Raw genomic sequence first — 24,688 nt, 5'->3', positions numbered from 1 at the left:
AACCATAATGTAATACACTTTAAGATCAGATTATTTATTGTTGCATTTTAATGATTATATCTTTCTAGACAGAAAATTTAAGATTTTACTACGAAACAAAAGCTGTGATAATAAAAGAAAATAAGTTTAAAAAAACTATAAGACTTAAGAGAATATATGTCTTTCAGATTCAATCAAATCCTTTTAGTAAGGGTTACAATTTATTGTAAATTATTTTTAGCAAACATTTCAGAAAAGATACAGCGAATAACACTAAAATTTTTATGAGCTATATTAAAATTGTAAAAATAAATTTTACATATAATAATAATAATAAAACAAATGTTTTCTGCATATCAAATAGAATTATCAAAAAATACTACAAAGGATACTATTGATAAAGACTTTCACACAAAAAAACGGTGGAGACAAAATCATTTTGGTATATAAATGCACATTTAATGAAGCAAATGAAAGTTTTATCATAATAAATGCTATATAAAAACATAACAGAATAATTGAAGAACAAAGAGGGTAACGGTTTTAAAAGGAATTCAAGTAAATTAGCTTATAAGAAAAAAATTATGCCTAGACCTTATTTATTGTTTGCAATCTTTCAATTGGCAAAATGTATCAAAACACTCATAGATTGCTACTAAGTACCTTCATGAAATTTAATGAATTTGTAAAATAAATAAATGCTGTATTATTCAAAAAAAAAAGTTTTTCTTTAAAAAACTAATTTTTTTTCTTTAAATTTCACTTATAACTTTCATCCACTAATCCCCTCTCTAGATAATGTGCCACTAATATGAATTGAAGGAGCAATCAACTAAATTTTCTCAGATTTTCCCCCAACAGATTTTATAGAATTTTCCTAATTTTTGTAAAAAGTGACATACATTTTATAATTAATATTTCAACTATACCTTACTCTTATGCATAAAATATACAAGACTAAAAAAATATTGGACTTTTAGATACTTTAACTAATTAATTTTTCTTTACTTTTTGGTTATTTTAATTGAATTCTCTTGACTTTTCCAGACTTATAAAATTCCATGACTTCTCACAGGTTAGGGGCCACATAGTTTAAATAAAAACATTACTAAGTACACTAATATGAGTTTAAATACGATTAGAAACACTAATAATGTTAATAAAAAAATAAAAATACAACTTGATTATGTATGCTTCTAATAAGACAATAGAAAATTCTTTAACATAAGTTAAAACTCATTTACAAAACTTGGAAAAAAAACTTTTAATGTCTGAAACAAATATTTTCCAAAACTTCTGCCTTAAAACTCTAAGGGAAAACACCAAATGCAATTACTGTCTAGAGAAATTTAGTTTAAATTTGGAAATAAAATAATTAATTGAAACATATATATTTATATTAGAATTTGTTTTGAACTATATATATAAAAAAAAATCAATAACAGAAATTCTACGTATTTTACTTATTGATAAAATAAATGTGCTTTGGATTAAAAATATGTTTAAAAGGTGAACTCAATAAATTCTTAATTTTACCAGAATTTATAAATTAAATGTACAGCTCTTATATATTTAATGTAATTTAAGTTGCAAGTGAAACACATTAAAAAAAATACGATTAAAAAAAGTATTTTTTGAGCAATATAAATAACATTAAACAAGATGTTATAATAAAATCTAAAATATCATGAACTTCGTTAGTTCAATTTTTTCCTTATTCTTAACATTTAAAGTAAATAGAATCAAATAAACTTTATGGAACTAAAGGAAAGCCAAATTTCCAAATCAACTAACACCATAAATCAAAACCAAATAATAAATAAGTAATAATTTGAATAAATAAATATTTCTGAAATAAATTATTTTCTATTCAAAAGCTAAAAAATCATTTAATTCAGTGGTGTTGATACATATTAATAAAGAAATTTCTTTCAAATACAGTTCAGAGCTAATAAAGAACTTCAATATTAAAATTTAAAAAGTAGAGTTTTGGAAATAAATCATTCATCTGTCAGGATGAAATATGCTGCTTTAAGAAAACACCATTTAAAGTTTGAAATCCAGTATATAGATGCCACCTCTATTCCAGATAAACTGTAATTGTCAGTTACGTGAGTTTCAGATCATGCTTTACAGAAAATATTCTTGGATATAAATACAGTTCAATGAGATTTGATATATGTTAATATATATATACAGTTAAACCCAGCTTTAGTGAACATGGCTTATAGTGAACTCCCGGATATAGTAAACAAAATGTTTGCCCCCATGCCTTGCTATACACATATAATATTTTTTTGTGCAAATATTGAACCAAAAGAGAGGAAATTGGATATTATGAACTTTTTTCTGTCTTCAACTGATTTTTTTTTCTTTATTTTTGGGTAATTTTGAAATTTCTACATAAAATACATAAACCGATTTTTAAAACCATTTATTAAGTGGAATGTAGCCATAAGCACTTTTTCTGGTTTGCTTCTACTATCTCAGTTTCCCATCCCTAAATAAAGGCTATCCCTATATTTTTTGTACGCAAGACGAAGAGTAACCAAAAATATAAGTCAACACTTTTTTTGTTACTACAGTGAAACCTGCGTATAACGATACTGTCTGTAACGATAAACCTGTCTATAGCGATATTTCCTTGAGGTCCCGGTGAAATTCCTATTTACTCAATGTATTTTTAACCTGTTTATAGCGATAACCACTTTTCAGTTAAACATGTCTACAACGATAATTTTTCCTCTTTTAATAGTTGATAGTTCTATTCCGATTTTTCCATCGTTGGAAAACGACTCCCCATCGAGCCTAAATGTGAGATAACAAAATGTTTCTTTTTTATCTCTTTTGTATGTAATATTCTTTCGTTCTTTCTGAGAAAAAAAGCCACTTTTAGGGGAAATTAGAGCAGTAGAAATGGGTGAAGGGGTATTGTAGGAGGGAGAGAGCTTCGTCAGAAAAACGGGTGACACNTACCTTTAAACATAATGTTTATAAATTTATTAAAATTAAAAGTCCGAAATATATAATTTATATTTTTTTAAAAATATATTTTAAATGAAACTAAACAATATATTTTAGATAAAAGATATACATTTATGCTTCTATAAAAATATTTTTAATACTAGAAAAACATAAGCTAAATACTTAAAGTACAATGCACATAGGTATAAAATATTAAGAGTAAAAATGCAATATATCTTAATTATTTCTTTAAAAACACTAATTGAAGAAAATTCTTCCCTTCCTAATTTTTTGTTTTTTTTTAAATATCAACATCTTAATATGGTTATTCATTTAAATTTTTTTTTCTGTATTCAATCATCAAAATTCAATAAATATTTAAAAAATGTGTAAACTAAATTTGAAAAGCTTATAACAACTCGTTTTAAGGAAGACATACCAAAAATGAAATATGCATATTTATAAGCTTTTCTTCAAGACAAAATTCAACTTTCAAACTTCAATTGATTCATACATTTGCTCTCCATTCAAAATTTGTCAAACTATATTTATGGATTTTAATATAAATTTTGCGAGGACACAACTATATATATATATACAGAGAGAGGAAATTTGAACAAGGTGTTCTCCCTTAAAGCTAATTATTATAAATCATATTGAAAAAAAAAAAATTCTTTCCCTCATTCTTAATCTCAGAAAACAAATTTCCAAAAAACATATTACTAAAAATAGATTTCTATTAACTTTTAATGACTTTGAAAAAACTTTGGCATAATTATGAAATTCTTATACAGTAACCTATAGCTACTCAGTCAATTCCGTATATAGAATAATAAAATTGATGATATATATTTCTATGAACAAACACATTTTCAGTGGCAGCCTGGCCTTTAATTATTAACCCCAAACGAAACTTAAATATCACCCTGGTAAAAAAAAATGACAAACAAAACAATACATACTACACAACTTCCTTCAAAATTTAAGACCAAACTGTTAAAACAGAAATGTTAACTCTTTTATCTGCATTGTTCAAAAGGCACAAAAATATTTGTTGCAAAAAAAAATTTAATACTGAAACAATAATAATGTGACAGAAAATATAATATAAAATTTGATTGGTGAAATATCACCTACTAAAATTACATGGACCTTGATTAATAAGTCTGATGAGTATACAAATATTTTTAGAAATAACCTGTGTAGTACATTTCAATTTTAATACCATTGAATAAAGACTACCTATTCCACTAATTTACCTATATGTGCTGCAGAACTGAAAACTACCTAGTGACCAAAAGTATAAAATATATCTTTGGATACAAGCTGCATTTCTTCTTGCACAGAAATGAAAGCATTCTTGCATACATGAAAAAATAATTGCATTCATCCGTAGGAAGTATTTACATATCTGGATCATCGGTTTCAATCTCGTCTATTAATACTCTAGTGTCCGACTTTTTCCTTCGGCTAAATAAAAAATATCAGCAAAATTAGTATGAAATAAATAAATATTTGTATTAACTAAAATAAATACACTAAAGCAACTGTTTCCAAAGAGGGTTCTAGCAGGGTGCGTAGCCAAATCTCTCAACAAAAAATAAGCACCTTTTAAGTGCTTTTTAAGCACTCAAAAAATATTTTTTAACACTATATGCATTACAAAATGCAAAATAATTTTCAAAGACTTTACACGATCATGATAAAATAAGTAGTTTCTGACAAAAAACTATTTTCTTAATTATATTATCCACCATAAAAAGATAGAGAGATTTTGCGGTTCAATTTTAGAGGGTGGAAAATGAAGCCTGAAATTGAGAATATCTTGCAAGATGCAGCAGAATTGCTCATGAGAGTGCAGGAATATCACTGAAGCTCAGTAGATGCACATGCGGACTTGCAGGTGTTTCATCAAACATGTAACAAGATTGGCGCTTTCATATGCTGCGGACCGACGGTACGGCGAAATGGATTGTGGTTGAACGAATTGGGAAAACGTTAAATAGAACAATGTGACAACCACGCTTTTGCATAATAAGCAGCGAAAATCGACATAAAGAAAAAAAATCTCATTTTCAAAAAGGGCAAATTAAAAACTTTTTAAAAACATCCCATGAAAAAAGCACCTTGAGGGGCTTTTAAAAAACTAAAATCGAAAATAAGCACTTTTTAAAAATGCTACGCACCATGTCTAGGTCATAGGAGTTTCAAGAATTCGAATTTTTTTAAACCACTTATTTAATTACATTTATATCCAAACAATAGTTCATTATTCCTTTAATTTTGGTTGCTTTTTTAAATATTAGAGGGTGCTAAGTCAGATTTTTCAACAAAAATAAGCACCTTTTAAGTCATTTTTAAGCACTCAAAAAATATTTTTAATCACTTTCAAAAAAAAAAAGTTATAATAATAATTAGGATTCTGTGCAGTAATAAAAAAAAAATTCTTACCGTTTAAAGTTCTTAATTTGTAAAGATAAAATCAATAAACTTCAAAAACATTCTTAAAAAATTTACATAATCATGATAAAACAACTAGTTTCTGATAAATATTGCTGAGAAAATTGTGAAAATCATGCATTTTTTGTAATTTAGAACGACAATCCACAAGGCAAAGAAAAAGTCTCTTTTTAAAAGAAAGAAAATTAAGCACTTTTTACTTCTGCATTCTTACAAGCAAAAAATGCATCTTTAAGGGGTTTTAAAAAACGTAAATCAAAAATAAGCACCCTTAAGCACTTTTTAAAAATACTACGCACCCTGCATTATTTGAGTAATATGCCAACGAAATAAGAAATAGCAACCCATTTTTTTTAAATAAAAAGTATGCCTATTATCTAATAACAATATATTGAATTAATTATGCATAGGATAGACATAAATATTTTATGATCTAATATATGATTTAAAAATAGCTAAATTCGACAATACACAAATATGATAACCGTTTCAATGTTTTCAAGTAGTTTACTTCTGAACTGCAATTCAGCTAATTTTATTCATTTTTAATGCATGCAATGAAAAAGAAATTCGAAACTAGATTAGATGCCACTCTTGACCTACCAATTCAATCATCTGACACAAGACAATTATTGATAAAGAGAAGAGATAAAAAAATTTCATTTTTCACATTAAATATTTTTTAAAAAATTAATTTTTCTTTGGTTAATAAGTCAACAATTGCTATTGAACTTTTTTAAAGAAGATTTATTATCAGAGTTCAGCCAAAAAAAGGCCAATCATTAAAGCTTCTACAGTAGAGCACCAATTATCTGGACTAATCAGGATTAGACAAGATAACATAAAATCTGAATAATTGCAATTATTCAGATTTTATGCTCTTTGGAATTTTGCTCTACACAGAGTGTTCTATAATTTGAATTTTGCATCATTAGCACAATAAAAACACAACTTATAGTTTATGATTACGGAATACTAAATAAAAGAATAATATATTTTATGTGATGAGCAATAACTTGAGGAGTGTTGTATTATTTCCTGACTACACAATTTCTCATTTTAGTGACTAGAATTTGGTGCCCAAATTCACCGCAGCTTTTTCAACTAATTTTTACATCAATAATCCCACAATCCCCCATTCCTTTAAAGAAGAAATTGAGCACTGTATAAATGAAATTCAGCTGCATTAATCCAAAAACTGTCATTGAAAATTTAAAAAAAAATTAGCCATGTACCAGCAAAACCATGGAAGCCATTTACCAGATAGACAATTTTATAAATTACCCTATACTTCAGGAATCGATAAAAAAATCCCAATTTTTAATTAAGAAGCTGTGTTATATTACAAAATTAACTCATGTACACATTTTGGGACACTTCGAAATACAAGGCTACATTACAAACTAAGCTCCGAATTTTGTGTCTCAATGCTTTTTCATATCAGAGAGTCATCCATTGAAACATAAAGGCCCAAGTCCTGATTAATCAGGATTCTGAAAAAATTCAGATTCTGAGAAAACAGATTTCTGAATTTTGTGTCGTACATATACCCACTAAAACATAAATGAGCAAGTCCTGATTTCAGAATTTTGTGTCTCAATGCAATTTCATATCAGGAAGCCACCAATTAAAACATAAATGCTTTCTCTGTAATATTTAATAAAATAATTACACAAAATTAACTCAAAAATGAATTAAAAAAACCTTTACGAAAGACTTTTTAATTTAGGAAAATAATAAAAAGAATTGTAAAATTTTGAGAAAACACAAAATGTGTAAAAGCTATCGAAATCTAAAATTAGATGAAATTCCATGCAAGTTCTTACAAATAATCTTGAATGGAATTGCCTATTGCTTAACCTTCTAACGCAATCTAATTTAGTGTCTGAGCAAGACCATGACAAAAAAATTTGAGGAAAAAGTTATACTAAATGGCAATTCTTTTTCTGGTGATAATAATACCTCTTCTGAACTGAAAAAAAAATTAACTCTAACTTTTAAAGGTTCAATATACTTACTTTGGATACTTCCTCTCCTTTTTCCTTCTGTTAATGACACCATCTGGTTCATCCATCATGCAAATCAACAAAGTTTGGTCACTCGAATCGAGGGGCGCGACAGATATGTCACGCACTGCTCGAAATTTACCACAGTTATTGAGGTGCTCATTTTCCAGACGGAAAAAGTTCCATACAAATCTCCTACATTGCAATGACCTCATTAATATACATAGTCTTTTTTTTATTTTATAAAATCATACACAAAATTTAATCACTTTCCTTTCTAAACAAGGATCTTTAACATGTGCGTGTAAATGCAATACAATGAAAACATAGAACAAAACTGAATTGCAACCATCACTAATGCGACCTCAGCAAGTTGGCCTACAATGTGATCTACCAATGTGGCCAGATGTAGTAGGCCTGCCATGTAATTCACTAATGCCACCACATGTAGTAGGCCTAATATAATTCATTTACCGGGAGTTGATACTTGGCTCCTCCTTAATCACGTGGCACCCGACGATACTATTTCGCTATTTTTGGGAGAAGGATGTGAACAATCTCGAAAAAGGTTGCTGTTTGGCAATTGTATGACAAAAATATTTATTTCACAATCTTTATGTGCATTTTTTTTTAAACATTAAATATTTCATAAGTTTGATATTTCTCTCTTTGGAGTAAATAGCTTGTCCTTTTTGAAACATTTTGCTGCAATGTATTTAATTAGCCAGAGTAACGAAAGGTATAATAGCAGATGATAAAGGGAAGTAAGTTGCTGAAAAAGAATTCACTGTTTGCATTTGGCACGCATTAAGGGTTGTCTTAATTTCAAGAGCGGAGACGTTTCTACTCTTATTTCCTGCGCTGAAATAAACTCTTTGTCCGGAGAGGTGGAGCCAAGTGCTAACTTCTGGTGAACGAACTATACGTGATTTACTAATGTGGCCACATGTAGTAGGCCAGCCATGTGATTCCTTCTATAATCGATGGTTACTTGCTACTGTCTGGCAATCAGAAGATAAGCCCCGTATCTAAATGAGAGCTCATTTTGTGATTGCCAGAAAGTAGTGTTGAAAAACAAAAAAAGTGAGTTTTTTCGAAACTAACAGTATGTTGCGTTAGTGGATGAGCTAGCTAGTGGGCAAATAAGCCTATTCAAAATTCATTACCAGAGCAGAGGCAAAAGAATCAAAATGGCCTTAAAATAATTAATTTATAAAGTATAGGAAATATGACTTCTTTCCAATTAAATAATGATATTGCTGGCTAGGTCTTGTTCCTTAGGACATACTGGAGGAATTAGTGGGAATTATAGGGTAATTTTAATACATTTTATAATTTCATCCATTACATATGATTTTGGTATTCAGCATTTTATAGAATACAAAGAGTCGAAAATTTACTGGAAAAATATAAACCAATTGTTTCATATCTTGCCAAAGCATTCGATAAAATGAATCAGGAAACCTGACAAACATTCTATAAATGTATTAAATAATAAATATATTAAGATTTTCATATTTCATAATTGAGTAAACACATTTACAGTTGAATTATAAAAGCACTTCTCATTAAAAATCCAACATGCATTCTATAAATGACTGAAACATATAACAATTCTCATATTTCATAATTTGCCTAAATAACATTTCTTGTTCTATAGAATGCCTAGGCATTTAATACATTGACAGTAACATTTACTCAAAAGCAGTGATGCATCAACTTTTTAGGGGGCGGGCAAGGCAAATGGATAAAAAAAAAATTAGGCCATTATTAAACTTTTAAAACTTCAAAATATGATTCTATAAATAATAATATAATGACACTTTTAAGAGTCTCTTAAATTCAAGCTTGCACTGCAATCTTTTAATTCTAAGAAATTATTATAAATCCTAAGCTGTTAGTCCATTCCTTATAGAATGATTTTAATGTTGTAAGGTAAAAACTCATAGGGAACTTATTTTCTGAGTGTGAGACACTATAATTGGGAAACTTACGAAGTATAACAATTAGCAACACTCAAATCCTTGAAGATTTAGAAATAATAGTTTGAGATGAGTATGGGATATTAACATTAAAAAACAATTCCTTGAAATGATTGTCAGACAAATTTTAAGAAACAATTTGTTTCTTAAGGTCACAATCTGATTAGGTTAGTCAAATTTTAAAGATTACAAGCTAACAATTATGCTTGAGATAATTGTTAGTTTGTAACCCTGAGAAATAACTGCTTTAAATTATTGTTAAATAACAATTTAATAATACAGCTGGAAAATTCAGCCTCACTAATATAATAAAAAAAATATATTATGATCTTCTCATGTAAAATAACTTGTATAATGAAATTTGCATTTATACCTGAACACTTCTAAAGGTGCTAGTACAGTTGACATGATATCAACATGTATGAGACCCATCTCAGTCAAAGAAACAGATAATGTCCAACCAAATCTCAAAATTAAGTCTTCTATGACAGCAAAATAATAGTAGTTCTACAAAAAGAAAAATAATCTAAATTTTCAAATAATACATTTAAAATATACACATTATATTATAATACACATTTGTAATTTTTCAAAAATAAAATAACCATAAAAATAAATTTTTTTAAACAACATAACAATATTCTAAATCTTTCTTTCTTTTTTTTTTTTTCTAAATTAGACATCAGGTTGAAAATTTATTATACTTTACTAAAATTACCAATATATTTGTAAATGAATTTACCTTTAAACATAATGTTTATAAATTTATTAAAATTAAAAGTCCGAAATATATAATTTATATTTTTTTAAAAATATATTTTAAATGAAACTAAACAATATATTTTAGATAAAAGATATACATTTATGCTTCTATAAAAATATTTTTAATACTAGAAAAACATAAGCTAAATACTTAAAGTACAATGCACATAGGTATAAAATATTAAGAGTAAAAATGCAATATATCTTAATTATTTCTTTAAAAACACTAATTGAAGAAAATTCTTCCCTTCCTAATTTTTTGTTTTTTTTTAAATATCAACATCTTAATATGGTTATTCATTTAAATTTTTTTTTCTGTATTCAATCATCAAAATTCAATAAATATTTAAAAAATGTGTAAACTAAATTTGAAAAGCTTATAACAACTCGTTTTAAGGAAGACATACCAAAAATGAAATATGCATATTTATAAGCTTTTCTTCAAGACAAAATTCAACTTTCAAACTTCAATTGATTCATACATTTGCTCTCCATTCAAAATTTGTCAAACTATATTTATGGATTTTAATATAAATTTTGCGAGGACACAACTTAAGACGTTTTTTTAATACTAATTTGCTGACAAATGTTGTTGATTAGCAATTGAAAAGTGCGATATTTTGAAGTTATAATGACAAAATAAAATACCATATGTAGATAACATTAGAATTGTTGAACTTTTGCATATCATTTCATTAGTTGATCAATATATTTCAACATGACAACTTTTATTGACTCTCAAAATACTATCAAAATACTCACTGGAGATGAGTAAACTATTTCTTCTCTTAAAAAAGGATTTTCTCCAGTATTAGAATCAAACAATCCCCAATCCATTTTAATGTCCCATATGTATGTATAAATGGAACTAATGAAACCAAATACAATCCAGAGGTAGAAGAAAGGATTTTCCCATGTGGAGCCATAGTCATCTATGAGAAAGAAAAAAACAATGATGTAGAAGCAAGTTGATAATATATAAAAATAAGCACTATCGTAAGTGAATCTCCATTCATTGTCATCATGGGCCTTCTATTTAGGAAGGTTGACAACTTCTAATGCCAAATAAACCTATAGTTCCAACAAGATATGATTAATAATAATAAAAACTAGTACTTAATACTTTAATAAGAAAAAAATATTAACAAAATAGCTACCATGTAACTTCAAGCAAGTATCTTTCTCTCTAAATTTTTGTTTGAAAGTGCAAATTAGAATTTAATCCAAAAAGGGAAAACTGAACCATTAAATATTAATTAACCCCTTCCTTCTCGCTCTCGTGATATTCCCAGGCTGGAGTGTTCAGGAGTAACGCACCAATAAGAATAAAACTAATTCATTTCTTTTGCCCGGAAAACATTTCACACACCAGATGGCAGTACCAGGATATTTTTAAGGTAATTGTAGATAGTTAGTTTATTTTAAACTAGATGTCAGCACTAATCAAATACGTGTATAGAAAAAATTTATGACCGCTTTTTTGAAAATTAACCGATCATTAAGGGGTTGACTAAGATACAGTTGAACCTGTTAATCTCAAACCTTTTTATCTCGAAAAGCTCTACATCTCAAAATTTCTAAACTTCCTTTCATTTACTATCTAAAATCATTGTATTTTCCATGTCTATCTGGAATTTTTTTTTTTTTCTGAAAAAAACCCTGTTTCTAATATTTCTTACAATCAAGCACAAATACCCAAACAACATAACAAGAAAAGAAGGTTAGATGCCAAAAATTTTAAAAAAGATAATTTTCAGTGTTAAAGGTATGTTAAAAAAATTTTATGTAAATAAATAGATTTGGTATAATTAATTTGCAGAAACGCCTGTATTTTTCTATTAAAAACAATTAAAGCACCTTTAATCGAATTTCTTAAATAAATTTAATTTTTTAAAGTACCTGTATAACTTGAAACCTCTTTATCTCAAATTTTTCGCCTTTCCCGTGGGATTTGAGATTAACAGGTTTGACTTTATTACTGAACACAGAGGAACAAAAATCAGATAAATTGAATGAATAGAAATTTTTATGATCAACTTTAAAAACATGTTCTTGAGACAATGACTTTTGAAGTTATAGCTAAATATTGATACACTCACCCTTTGTAAGTACATATAGAGACGAAAATGCAACATTAAAAAATGTAGTAGAGTATTTTCCAGCATTTACGAGGTGAGGAAAAGCTTCTCTGGTATCTCTGTAACGGCGGAGGCATTGTGCAAAACGAAACCATGCTGGTAAGCAAGCTACAATAGGCCTTGATATTAATCCAACATCATCCACACATTTATTGGAATCTGAAAGGAAAATTAAGCTTAAAAACATCAAATATCCTCTGAAATAAATGTAAGTCGAAAATGATTATCACATCTTATAATTTAAATATGCATCTATGACAATTATGCATAGTGATTTTTATGTAATGCAAATTTAATATATTTATTTCCACATTGGATGCAGTATTGGCTTTAATACAGTAAATCAAAAGTTTATTGTTATTTACAACTAAATGCAATGCCATGAAAATTAGTTCTAAATTAAACGTAAATAATTGTTTTGACTAATACATAAAAATAGTTTATGTTTCATGAAATCAAACATATAAAATATTGTAATACATAACATATATTTTTGTTTTATAATCCATGTATATTAATTAATTTTTAAGATATATTTAATTACAATAAAATAAACACTTAATAACACGAAACAGCTCACTAGCTCGAATTAAATTGGTCGTTAAATCCATATGATTTTTAAAGCGAACTTAAGTCACTACTTTGTATGTCAGTTTTGCTTTGCGATTTAAAAGGTTTACTTTTTTTCAATGACATGATTTTCAAGATATCTCTTAAGTTATTTGTTAACCTGATTCCAGAACATAAGCTCCGTTAATGGAAACATGTTACAACTAATGATAACGATTACATGAAAAATATAATAATTTGGTGGAAAATTGCTGGAAAAGCCACCATATTTTCTGTAAATCATTTAATTACATTAATTAATTTCCATCAATTAATACCATTTTCTATTGAAGATTTTATAGTCAAAGAAATTTATTGAATCATAGTTTCAATTAAACACTTTTTAAAATCATTATAGGAACACTAGGAAGACAACATAAATTTATTATTAAAATATCACTAACTGATTTTTATAAATCATCAGAAAAGTTAAAGATTATTTTAATGACAAGTAAATTGTAAATATCTACCTGTATTTACTTCCCAGTTCACACTTGTGACATAAAAACATACAAAATACTGGAAATCTACTAATACAGGAACAAGACTGTTCAGTTGGTCTGCCAGCCAGAAATCTGCAAATCCCACATGAAAAAAAGGAGCAGCTACGATTCGCCCCTGCAAAAAAGTTCAATGACAGGAATATGTTTAGTATCAATGGTTAATAATAATATAAAATTGTTTTATAGTAATTTATAATACAGGGTGCATAGCCAAATCTTTCAACAAAAAATAAGCACCTTTTAAGCACTCAAAAAATATTTTTAAGCACCATATGCATTAAGAAAATGAAAAATAATTTTCAAAGACTTTGCATGATCATAAAAAACAACTAGTTTCTGACAAAGCTTCTAGCTTCTTCTTTTCTTGATTACATTAGCCATTATAAAATGATCAAGATATTTTTCTGCTCGATATCAGAAAGTGGAAAATGAAGCCTAGAATTGAAAATATCTTACAAAATGCACATGAGAGTGCAATAATCTCACTGAACCCAACTCAGTAGACGCATATGCAGATTCGCAAGTAATTCATAAAATGATTTGCGCTTTCATACTCTATGGGGCGACAGTACACCGAAATAGAATGTGGTTGAATGAATTGTGAAAATGTTGATAGAACAATGGGAAAAGCAGGCTTTTTCATAATCTGTGGCGTAAATCAACACGATAAAGAAAATAATCTCATTTTCGAAAAGGGAAAATTAAGCACTTTTTAAAAACACCCAATAAAAAAAACACCTTATCGGGCTTTTAAAAAATGCTACGCACCATGTAATAGATCAGATGTTTATGAAACTATTTTGTTTACTATATTGAATCATTATAGATAACAAAAGTTGCATTTAACTATATAGGAAGAATATAATAATAGAAAGAATTAATAATAATAATAGAATAATATTACAATAATATTAAATATATAATTAATATTATGTTATAATAATAATTAATAACAATATTAAATAGAATTAGCAATAGGAATGGAAGAATATTACTTAACAATTTGTTGCATGTGAACAAGTGTTTTTCAAGGCATTTTGGAATGTTGATTTTCAAACATAAAACTCGAAGACATAAAAATATTTTCTGACTTGTTTGCAGGCCTTTAACCCATTTCCAGCCAAAAGTGTGCAAATGCACCATTTCAATAAGTACTTTTTTAATTAACTTTGTTATATATATTTTTCACAAATTTTATTTTTCTGCTATTGATAAGGGTTCTAAAGAAATCGATAAAATATTAGTAATTCAATTGGAGTAAACACTTTCTGTTGATAAATTTTTAAATTACTCTAATTTCACAACTTGAATTTGTATCTGTCTTGTCCTGAAAATGTATAATGATTCCATTACAGATAAATCACATGGTTTTATGATAGATTAAAGATGCAAATTCTTTAAATAAAATAAATAAAATTTCATAAAAAAAACTAGCGTTCAACTAAATGATTTGTCTATTGATTTGGGTAATGTGGGGCATATACGCACCATTTTATTTCTTAAATTATTTTTAATGAACAAAACTTTTTTTTGTCATAGCGAACATAATTTATGCATATTTCAATGAAAATATTAAATTTTATAAAATTTCTATGCTTGGCCTAAAATAGATAAATGTATAACTTACAAGAAAATCAAATGAATTAACCGTAAAAGAACAAAAAAGATTAAAAAACGGATTTATGATGGTAACGGGGAGGATGAAAAGTGATTAATGAAATCCATGATTCGAAATTTCCATGCTCATAATATCAAGTAGATCCAACTGCAGCCTAATAAAAAAACAGGGTAAATATATTGAATTGATAAAATAATTTTCAGAAAGTCATTCAACATCTTTTCTAGATTTTGAAATTTTCTTTTTTTCCCACCAGAATAATAACATGAGATTGGTACACCTTGTTCTCCTGCCTTCAGAATTACATCATGATTTTTAACTATTGTAAACAAAGTGCTTTCCAGGATTTTGAATATTTTAAGCAATTGGTCTTCTTTCACTTGAATGTGAATGATGTTTAAAAAAAAGGCAAATTATAAGACAGATAATCAAACAAGAGGCAAAATAAATTCAAAGAGGAAGGTGGCAGTAAATGACTAAACAAGGCTTTCAATTTCGACTCTAAGCAATTAATAAACGATTGTTTTAGAGCCAAATTAATAATCATAACAAAATAACACAAAAAATAGCACACACAAAAATTACCATAGGTAAATTTTATACATTTTTAGTGACTACCATAATTAGAACATTTTAATTGTAAAAACTTATAAGTTAAAAATGCATATAAAAAACTTACCAGCACTCTCAGCAACCAAAATCTTGCATGATGACGAAGAGTTCTGGTTGGATTAAACAAAAATGCCAATAGAACTACAACTAATAATAAAGGATTGGCATATGCAGGTATTGATAATGCTTCACTGAATAGGAATGCTAGCACACTCAAGGCCCACATGACACTTGAAATAGCAGCTATCTATTAAAAAACAGAAATGAACTATGTCAACACTTAGCATAAAATTCTGTATAAATCAAATATTTTTCTTCAAATGGTATATGGTTTCAATGGTTTTCCAAGATTATAGCAGTTTTCAATCCATTTTTTTAACATTACTAATCGAAGCATAAATAGAATAGAATTAAATTAAAGTATTATAGAGTAAAGGAAACTTTGCAAACATCTAAAATTATAAAAGCCCTAAAAAATGTTACAAAAGAGTGAACAAAGCAAAAAAAGTTCTTTATAGACACTTAACATGTTTTTATCAACAATAGAGTTAGTCTAATTAACAGTTTTTAAATTAAGTATAAGTAATGGACATAAGTTGTTAGTAGCTTCAATATTGTTTTAATAAATTTAACTTAAATTAGTGAAAATGAATAAACTATATAGAAATTTGTTATGCTAGGTTTAATGAGCTTTGTTCCCAAAACAAAAATGAATACAGACACATTTTGGGACAAATATTGGGTTTAACAAAGAACCAGCAACGAGTAATCAAGTTCCTTCATTATAAATTATTCAGTTATGTTATGAATTGAAACTTTTGACAAAAAATCCATTAAAAGCTTAAGCAAGATATGAAACATGGTGTAGTGATATTAATTTAATCTCCTAATTTGCAATGGCAGAATGGCAATGATGTTGCTACTTACTTCCATTAAATGCTGCTCGGAGAGATGATTTCTAGGATCTAATTCGAATATTAACACATGATTGACACCTGAAGTACGCCAGCCATACACATTTATTCCAATGAGGAACATAAACAAAATGATTAGGAGGCTGCCTCGGTAAAGTCGGACAGCAATGCGCCAATTGTCAGGAGTATGAGTGAACACGGCTGCAATAAACAGAAGGATTTAAAAACATTTATGCTAGGTTTAATACAATCAAAGACTTAATAAGGGAAATGCAAATATAATGACAAACCTGAGATAATGACAGCACATACAAGAATAACAAAGGCACCAGAGAAAAGTCCAACTTTAAATGTCACCCAAGGAGATTGCTAAAAGTTAAAAGAAATACTGAGTAGGTTAAGTTTTATTAAAGTTCGCTGCAAATATGTACAAAATATATGGTAAATTCAGCATTTTCAGGTAATAAGGCAACTTTTTTCAGAAATGAACACATAATGTAATAAATAGGAAAGCCATTACAAATTTAAACACCAGCGTTAGACCAAAATTACACTATCAATTCTTTTTACTTTAACTATTTCCCTTATCTAAGAATAATAATCTGCACTTATTTTAAATAAAACATTCCACTCTCAACTATTTAATGGAAATTTTTAACAGCTTAATCATCCTTTTAAGCAATACAAGCTTTTTTATGGCTATTGTATTTCAAATTAAAAATTATTCCTCATTATGCTGCACCCTTGAGTCACAGACGAAACAAATGGCGCCATTTGGCAGTATCCTATTAAACCAATTTTCAACATCAGAATTTTTTTTTTTTGTTGAACAGATAATTTTTTAAATTCATTTAGAATTTCTTCTGATGTTTTTGAAGGTTACATATCCCCTTACTTTGCCTACCTTTGAAATTAAAAGGGTGAATACCACGTTTTTATTTTAATTATTTATCAGTTTCGAACAAAAAAAGGTCATTTGCTATTTTCAAGTTTTTCATATTTTATCAATACACAGAACCGAAAAATCCTTAATACATGTCTATTTACTGAACCTATTAAGATAATTAGCTAAATTTCTCCATAAAATAGCATTGAATATTTTTTTTTACAAGAATATGAGTTCGTTAAGGTAAGTAGGTGGGTCAAGCGATAATTTCATTATTATTCTTTAATTTCATTATTATTCACAATTTATTTTAGTTATTTATAAATTTCTAATGAATAAAAATCATTTGCTATTTTCAAGTTTTAAATATTTTACCAGTACACAGAACTATAAAACCTTCAATACACAGCTATTTACTGAACCTATTAAGATAATCAGCTAAATTTCTCCATAAAGGAGTAGTGAATATTTTTTTTCACAAGAATATGAGTTCGTTCAGGTAAGTAGGTGGGTCAAAAAATTATTTTAAATAGTACTTTTTCATTTAACTAGTGCAAGTAAACATGGAAGTTTTATTTATTTACTTTATTTTAAAAAAAATATTTATCACCTATAAAAAAAAAACAGTTAAATTTACTTACACTTGGTGGCTTTGCATAGTCTACTTTATCACCTGTGCCGGCCAAAATGGAAAAGTACTTTCTACACCCACCCATCAATTGAAGAGTTTACAGAAACTTGGGACAGTTTACACAAACTTTACACTTGGGACAAACAATGTAAAAAGAAGTTCAGCACATTTAATTATCATCAACTTTATAATTATAATGCAAATTCACTCATTTTCCAAAGAGCTATGTGATAAAAAAAAATCTTAAGATATTTTTCAAACACTGCTAATGTAACAAAAAACCAATCACTTAAAAGGGAACGTTAATAAAACAAAACACTAACCTGATCATTTAAAGGAGGAACTCTGAGACGTTTCATAGCTTTTTGGCGATCACCACCCTCTAAATGCCTGGTAACTATATTCTAGAAAATAAAAATAATAGATGAAACTAAAAAGAAACAAATCATTAAAATATGTTATAATATAATTGCATCATAAATACATAAAAAAATTATATATTACTGCAACAAAACCTTCAATCCTAATTTGCACCAGCAGTAATAATAATGAGATAATTTAGAAAAAAAAGACAAATAATGTTCAATAATGCTAGAGAGTAGAAGATTTATATAATGAATTTCTATATTACACAATTGTATATCAGGGTGCGTAGCCAAATCTTTCAACAAAAAATAAGCAACTTTTAAGTGCTTTTTAAGCACTCAAAATTTATTTTCAAGCACTATATACATTAACAAAATGCAAAATGACTTTCAAAAACTAAACTTTCCATGGTCATGATAAAATAACCAGTTTCTGATAAAGAACTTATTATATAGTGATATATTATATTAGCCATTATAAAATGATCAAGAGATTTTTCAGTTCGATATCAGAAGGTGGAAAAAGAAGCTTGAAATTGAGGATATCTTGCAAAATGCAACAGAGTTGCACATGAGTGTGCAAAATTCTCACCGAACCCAGCTCAGTATATTTGCACATATGGACTCACAAGAATTTCATCAAACATGTAACATGATTGGCGCTTTCATACGCTATGGACCGACGGTACACTGAAATGGATTGAGGTTGTATGAATTGTGAAAACGTTGAATAGAACAATGCGAAAATCACGCTTTCGCATAATATATGGCAAAAATAGACACGTTAAAGAAAAAATCTAAGTTTCGAAAAGGAAAAATTAAGCACTCTTTAAAAACACCCAATGAAAAAAGCACCTTTAAGGGCTTTTAAATAATGAAAATCGAAAATACGCATCCTTATACACTTTTTAAAAACACTAGGCACTATGTCTTATGCATAATATAGAATATTAAATCATAGAAATTTTGAAACAAATTTACCAACCTCTGTGTCATGTATCAATTTATCAATATCTTTATTGACATAAAAAGGAGCAATATCAACCCATTGTTGCCGCCAATTGGCTCCACTGCCGGTTCCTAACAACTGGAAAATAAGACACAGACAAATATTGAATTTTGATGATTAACAAATATAATTTCATATGAAAAAAATATTTAAAAAAAGTATAATGATTACCTTATCATGCTTCTTTAATATTTTTCTAAAGCCAGTAAAATTTAAATTTTGATAGTTCTGTAATAAAATTAAGCTAAGGTAAAATTCACTAAATGCCAGCCGTAACTCATGCATTTTCCGATATTGCACATTTCTTTTCAACGCCTTTTTCACAGCAAATCTGAAAGAGAAATTTTGAATATAAATAACATAAAATGTAGATTCTACGAAGAAATTCTACAATTTGCAATAAACATCTTTACAGACTTCATAGAAATAATATTAAGATTAATAGCTGCTTTCAGCATTCATAATTTTAATGAAAAACACATTGGTCAATTAAATGTTCCAAAATTCACTAATGGAAATAATAAGAAATCTTTCCCATTAATTATTTTTTAAATCATGGTCTTTCTTATTAAAAATTTTTTTGAACAATATATATTTTCATAATTTTGTATAGAAATTAAGCTAAAGTAAAATTCAAGGAATATTAATTCGTATTAATCAAATTAATGCATTTTCTTAAATAGGACATTTTTTTAATAACTTTTAATACTGTAAATCTCAAACTTTGAAAAGCATTGCTTTAATCATTTCATTAAATCATGAACATTAATTAAAAATTATACTTTTGCAAATAATTATCAACAACTCTATAGTAGAACAGGAAAAAATTTTTGCTTATTAAATATATAATTTATAATATTTAAAAGCAAGACAAACTGTTTGAAAATTTTGAAATAAAAGGATAATTAAGGTAGGTGTAAAGTAAAAAAAAATCAAAACAAGTGATTTAACTTCAAAAATATAAATTATTTTTTTGCTAAAAATAATCTAACCTTTTACCAGTTCCAGTGGCAACAACCTCATCGCTATGTGTAGCATTGTGCAGCTCACTTTTGAGGTTCCCAGACTTGCGAGTTGCTTCAGCAATTTTTTCTACAGATTTAAGACAAAAATTTAATTAAAAACCAAGCAGTTTGAAATATTTACATTAATTAATAATAATATAGATTAACAGTTATAGGTAAATATATAAATTGCTGATAAAACTAAACAAGTATAATATGTAAAATACAAAAATTTTTAATGCATAATTTGTTAACATTCATATCTAACATTCTATTTCAAAACAATGCCAGCATATCATATAGTTCTTTCAATTTGCTCTTTCAGGGTGCATAGCCAAATCTTTCAACAAAAAATAAGCCCTATTTAAGTATTTTTTAAGCACTAAAAAATATTTCTAAGCACTATATACATTAATAAAATACAAAATAATTTTCTAAGACTTTACACAATCATGATAAAATAGCTAGTTTCTGACAAAGAACTCGTTTCTTGATTATATCAGCCAACATAAAAAGATGAAGAGATTTTTCGGTTTGATTTCAGAAGGTGGAAAAATGAAGCCTGAAGTTGAAAATATCTTGCAAAATGCTGCAAAGTTGCGCACGAGAGTGCAATAATTTAACTGAACCCAGCTTAGTATATGCACAAGCGGATCCGCAAGTATTTCATCAAACAAGCAAAATGATTGGTGCCTTCATACGCTGAGGAGAGACGGTATGCCGAAATGAATTGTGTATGAATGAATTGCAAAAACATTGAATAGAAAAATGTGAAAACCTCGAGTTTGCATATTGCATGCCGAAAATCGAGATGGTAAAGAAATAAAATCTCATTTTCGAAAAGGGAAAATTAAGCACTTTTTACAAAACCCGATTAAAAAAAGCACCTTTGGCTTTTAAAAAAAGAAAAATAAGCACCTTTAAGCACTTTTTAAAAATGCTACGCGCCATGTCTTTATGCTACGCACCATGTCATGTGCAGTGCCATGTTTATATTTAATCTTCGACATGAACTTAGTTAATGGGGAGCCGCAAAGCGTTGTGACTTTGAGGAAGAATCAATTATTCAGAGCAGTGCTATTGAAAGCTGCAAGGTCAAAGTGGAGCCACAAACAGTAGGGCTCATGTTGAATCTGAAGGAGGTCAGTAAATCAAAATATAAAACAAGAAATAACTGAAGAATATATATATTATACGTCGACTTGAACAGTGAAGTTACTTTTTACTAAACAATAGCTCTTAGGAAACCAGTTATCACAAATGGAATTTTAAATTGATAATTATAATTATTAATTTAATGATAATTAGATTTTTGAATTAAAAAATATTGTTCACTCATATTAGTCTTGAAGTGTTGTTTCATCACTTTAATACAAGAGAGACTTATTCAGAAGGTTAGCAAATATTTATTCACCATAGCTGTTTTATTTTTCATACAGACTGCTGCCATCCAACTTATAAGAAATAATTTATAATCATCTTGCTTAATGGATTCATTATCGATTAAGAATAATACTACAGTCTTAAGCCTCAGGCACTTCTGTAGGAAAGGTTAGGGTATGCAGATTTTTTTTTTTTTTTTTTTTTTTTTNTTTTTTTTTTTTTTTTTGGAAATATTAAGTAGGTACATTAAAAAGCATTTTGTACTTTGGTGGACAACCTGGTACATTTTACAACTTTAACATCATCGAAGATGGCAATTGCTCCACCACAGAAATGCTGATATTTATGTCTATATTTGACATACTTGCATAAAAGTTGAGTTAGTAAGCTTTAATTACTATGTATAAATTAAATAACAGTCTAAGAATATGTAGGTGCAGAAAAATCTTGCAATTCTGGTAACAGTGGCTGGTCTCAGCAGGTGCTAATTCTTTTGATTTGTTTCTTAGATAAAAACTTGTAATAATTATGTTCAAAATAAATCAGGGTTGGCAAGGTTTAGGACAGAATGGATTAATCCACGGTTTAAACCGTCCTGTCCAAAACCCTTTTACTCAAATTATGTCACAATTTTATCTGAACAATATTTAAGAGGTAAAATAAACATAGAACTAATAACATATTGATAATTAAATATACTAGAGAATATTTGTTTTTAAAAGTATAATGTTTTATTAATATTGTTTGACTCTTCAATTTAAACAAATGATGATTAATCAGCAATCAAGTTCAATTGGTCCTCTCATTCAATAGTACATAATTAAAGTTTGGCCTTGCCGTACAGGTTAAAATATTAGGGACTAAGTGCTTGGCTCATCATAAACAGGTTTATTTATCTATAGTACTACTATTCAAGAATACTTTTATTTCATTCATGTTCAATTATTTTTGCATAGTGGTGATACATCACCAGTGTCAGTAACTGAAACTGATGTTATGCCCTTCAAAACTGTTAATACATTTTTCAGTTATTTTGTATTTTCAATTTAAACTAATATATTTATATTTAAAAACATTTTTTTTTAAAATAGATGTCTTTTTTATCATCCTGTGATGCAGAAATTATAACATTTTTTTAAAAAAATATTGTGAAAAATAAAAGGTTAATTTTTGAACAAATTTAGTATTTTTTTTAAGAAAAATTATTATTTTTTAATATTGCCATATTTATCCTTATGCAAAAATATTATTTATCAGTATTAAAAGCATATTTATATTTAAAGGATTAGGTATTCACTTTTGTTGTTCAATGAATTGTGGAGCTTCAAAAATTATAAACCTTTTCCTATTATATTATATTATTTTCTTTTAATAAGTTATAGTAAATTGTATAAAAAATATCAAATATTTATTGATACATGTAATTATTATGTGTACAATGGTTACACCTATAGAATTTTTACCTTTTACCAAAGTTCAAGGTTTTGGACACTTTAAGACAGTTTAGGACAGTTTTACCCAGTTTAGGACGTCCAAAACCAAAACCCTGACATAAATAGATAAACATAACAGCCAAGTAGAATTCTTAAACTATTACTATTCGCAAGGAGAAAGCAATAGGTCAAAATGAAAATCAACACCACTCTTAAATCTTGTGAAGTCATTTCGTTTGTCACCAAATTATATAATGGATTGAGAAGTACATGAAATGGGTATATTTTTGCGAAATTTGTTTGAACACTGTTGCGTCTAAGCTTTGGGTTTTATTAAAGACTCTAGGAGAATGTTCAAACCTTCGATAAACCACAAACTGATTTTATTTAATACATGCTCTACCACACCAAATTTACTTGTTAATGGCTTGGCACCAAATTTACTTGTTAATGGCTTGGCACCAAATTTATTTGTTAATGGATTTTTTACACCTACACATTGTTATTGAACTTATAAACAGTAATTATACAATACTAACTAAAATTTTATGCAAGTTAATCAAGTATAAACATAAATATCATAAGCTCTGTGACTGAGAGACCACCATCTTTGATGACGTCATAGGCGTGAAATGTACCAGGTGGTCGATGTCCACAACCAAGTCTAAAATACTCTCTAATACACTTACTAAACATTTCTGAAGAAAAAAAAATTCTCTTCACTCAAAATTTCCTGCAGAAGTAGATCAAGGTCTTGGAGTATGACTTTATATAGTTTGCATATAATAATTTGAACATATTTTATATAGATATATTTAAAAAAAAAAAAAAGATAAAATATTTTTTTTTTGCGCGAATCAAAACCCAAGTAATTTTTTGAGAGTTTCATTTTATAAGTTGTTGTGATGTAAAATTAAAAATAATGATAAGAACAGTAATTAACTAAAGATTCAATAGATATGTAATGAAACTGGATAATAATAATAAAAAAAATGCGATTCAACACACAATTTAAATAAATTTAGGTATATCAATGTATAAGTATATAAAATTATGTTATGTACATCAGAGATTTTAAATATAAGAGTTAAGTTTAATAACTAGAATAATAGGAAGAAAAATATCAAAAAATAGCAAAACTGAGTAAAAACAACTCATTCATTCATTCGATCACTCATTCATTCACAATGATTCATTCGATGACTCACCAGAAAAGAAGGTATTGATTTTTCTAAGCTCTTTTTCACAATGATGAAAGAAATCTTCATCAAAATTTGCATAATATCTGGCAATATCACTTTCATCTACCACTGTAAGTGAAACACTTATGGTTTAAATCAAAGTTTACAAGTTATAATGCAAATAACCAGTAAAAAAAATTATTCATATTACCTTCAGGTGATGGAGCACGTTCTACTCCAGANTAACCA

At 27.5% G+C, this 24,688-nt stretch overlaps 1 protein-coding gene across 1 annotated transcript; it reads right to left on the bottom strand.

Moving 5' to 3' along the window:
- Positions 1 to 3,669: 3,669 nt before the first annotated feature.
- LOC107439042 (solute carrier family 53 member 1) lies at positions 3,670 to 24,679 on the bottom strand. The gene is made up of 15 exons (XM_016051508.4): positions 24,651 to 24,679; positions 24,467 to 24,568; positions 20,431 to 20,530; positions 19,610 to 19,769; positions 19,415 to 19,516; positions 18,388 to 18,468; positions 16,838 to 16,916; positions 16,561 to 16,748; positions 15,701 to 15,880; positions 13,371 to 13,518; positions 12,253 to 12,450; positions 10,916 to 11,085; positions 9,765 to 9,898; positions 7,422 to 7,604; positions 3,670 to 4,413 (listed from the first exon to the last, which is right to left on the bottom strand). The coding sequence occupies exons 4-15, from the start codon at positions 19,721 to 19,723 to the stop codon at positions 4,347 to 4,349; spliced, it is 1,644 nt and encodes a 547-aa protein (XP_015906994.4). The 5' UTR covers positions 19,724 to 19,769; positions 20,431 to 20,530; positions 24,467 to 24,568; positions 24,651 to 24,679; the 3' UTR covers positions 3,670 to 4,346.
- Positions 24,680 to 24,688: the final 9 nt, after the last annotated feature.

The sequence above is a fragment of the Parasteatoda tepidariorum genome, chromosome 1, assembly GCF_043381705.1.
Source record: "Parasteatoda tepidariorum isolate YZ-2023 chromosome 1, CAS_Ptep_4.0, whole genome shotgun sequence".
Lineage (NCBI taxonomy): Eukaryota > Metazoa > Arthropoda > Arachnida > Araneae > Theridiidae > Parasteatoda > Parasteatoda tepidariorum.
This window is presented reverse-complemented; position numbering and strand designations above follow the sequence as displayed.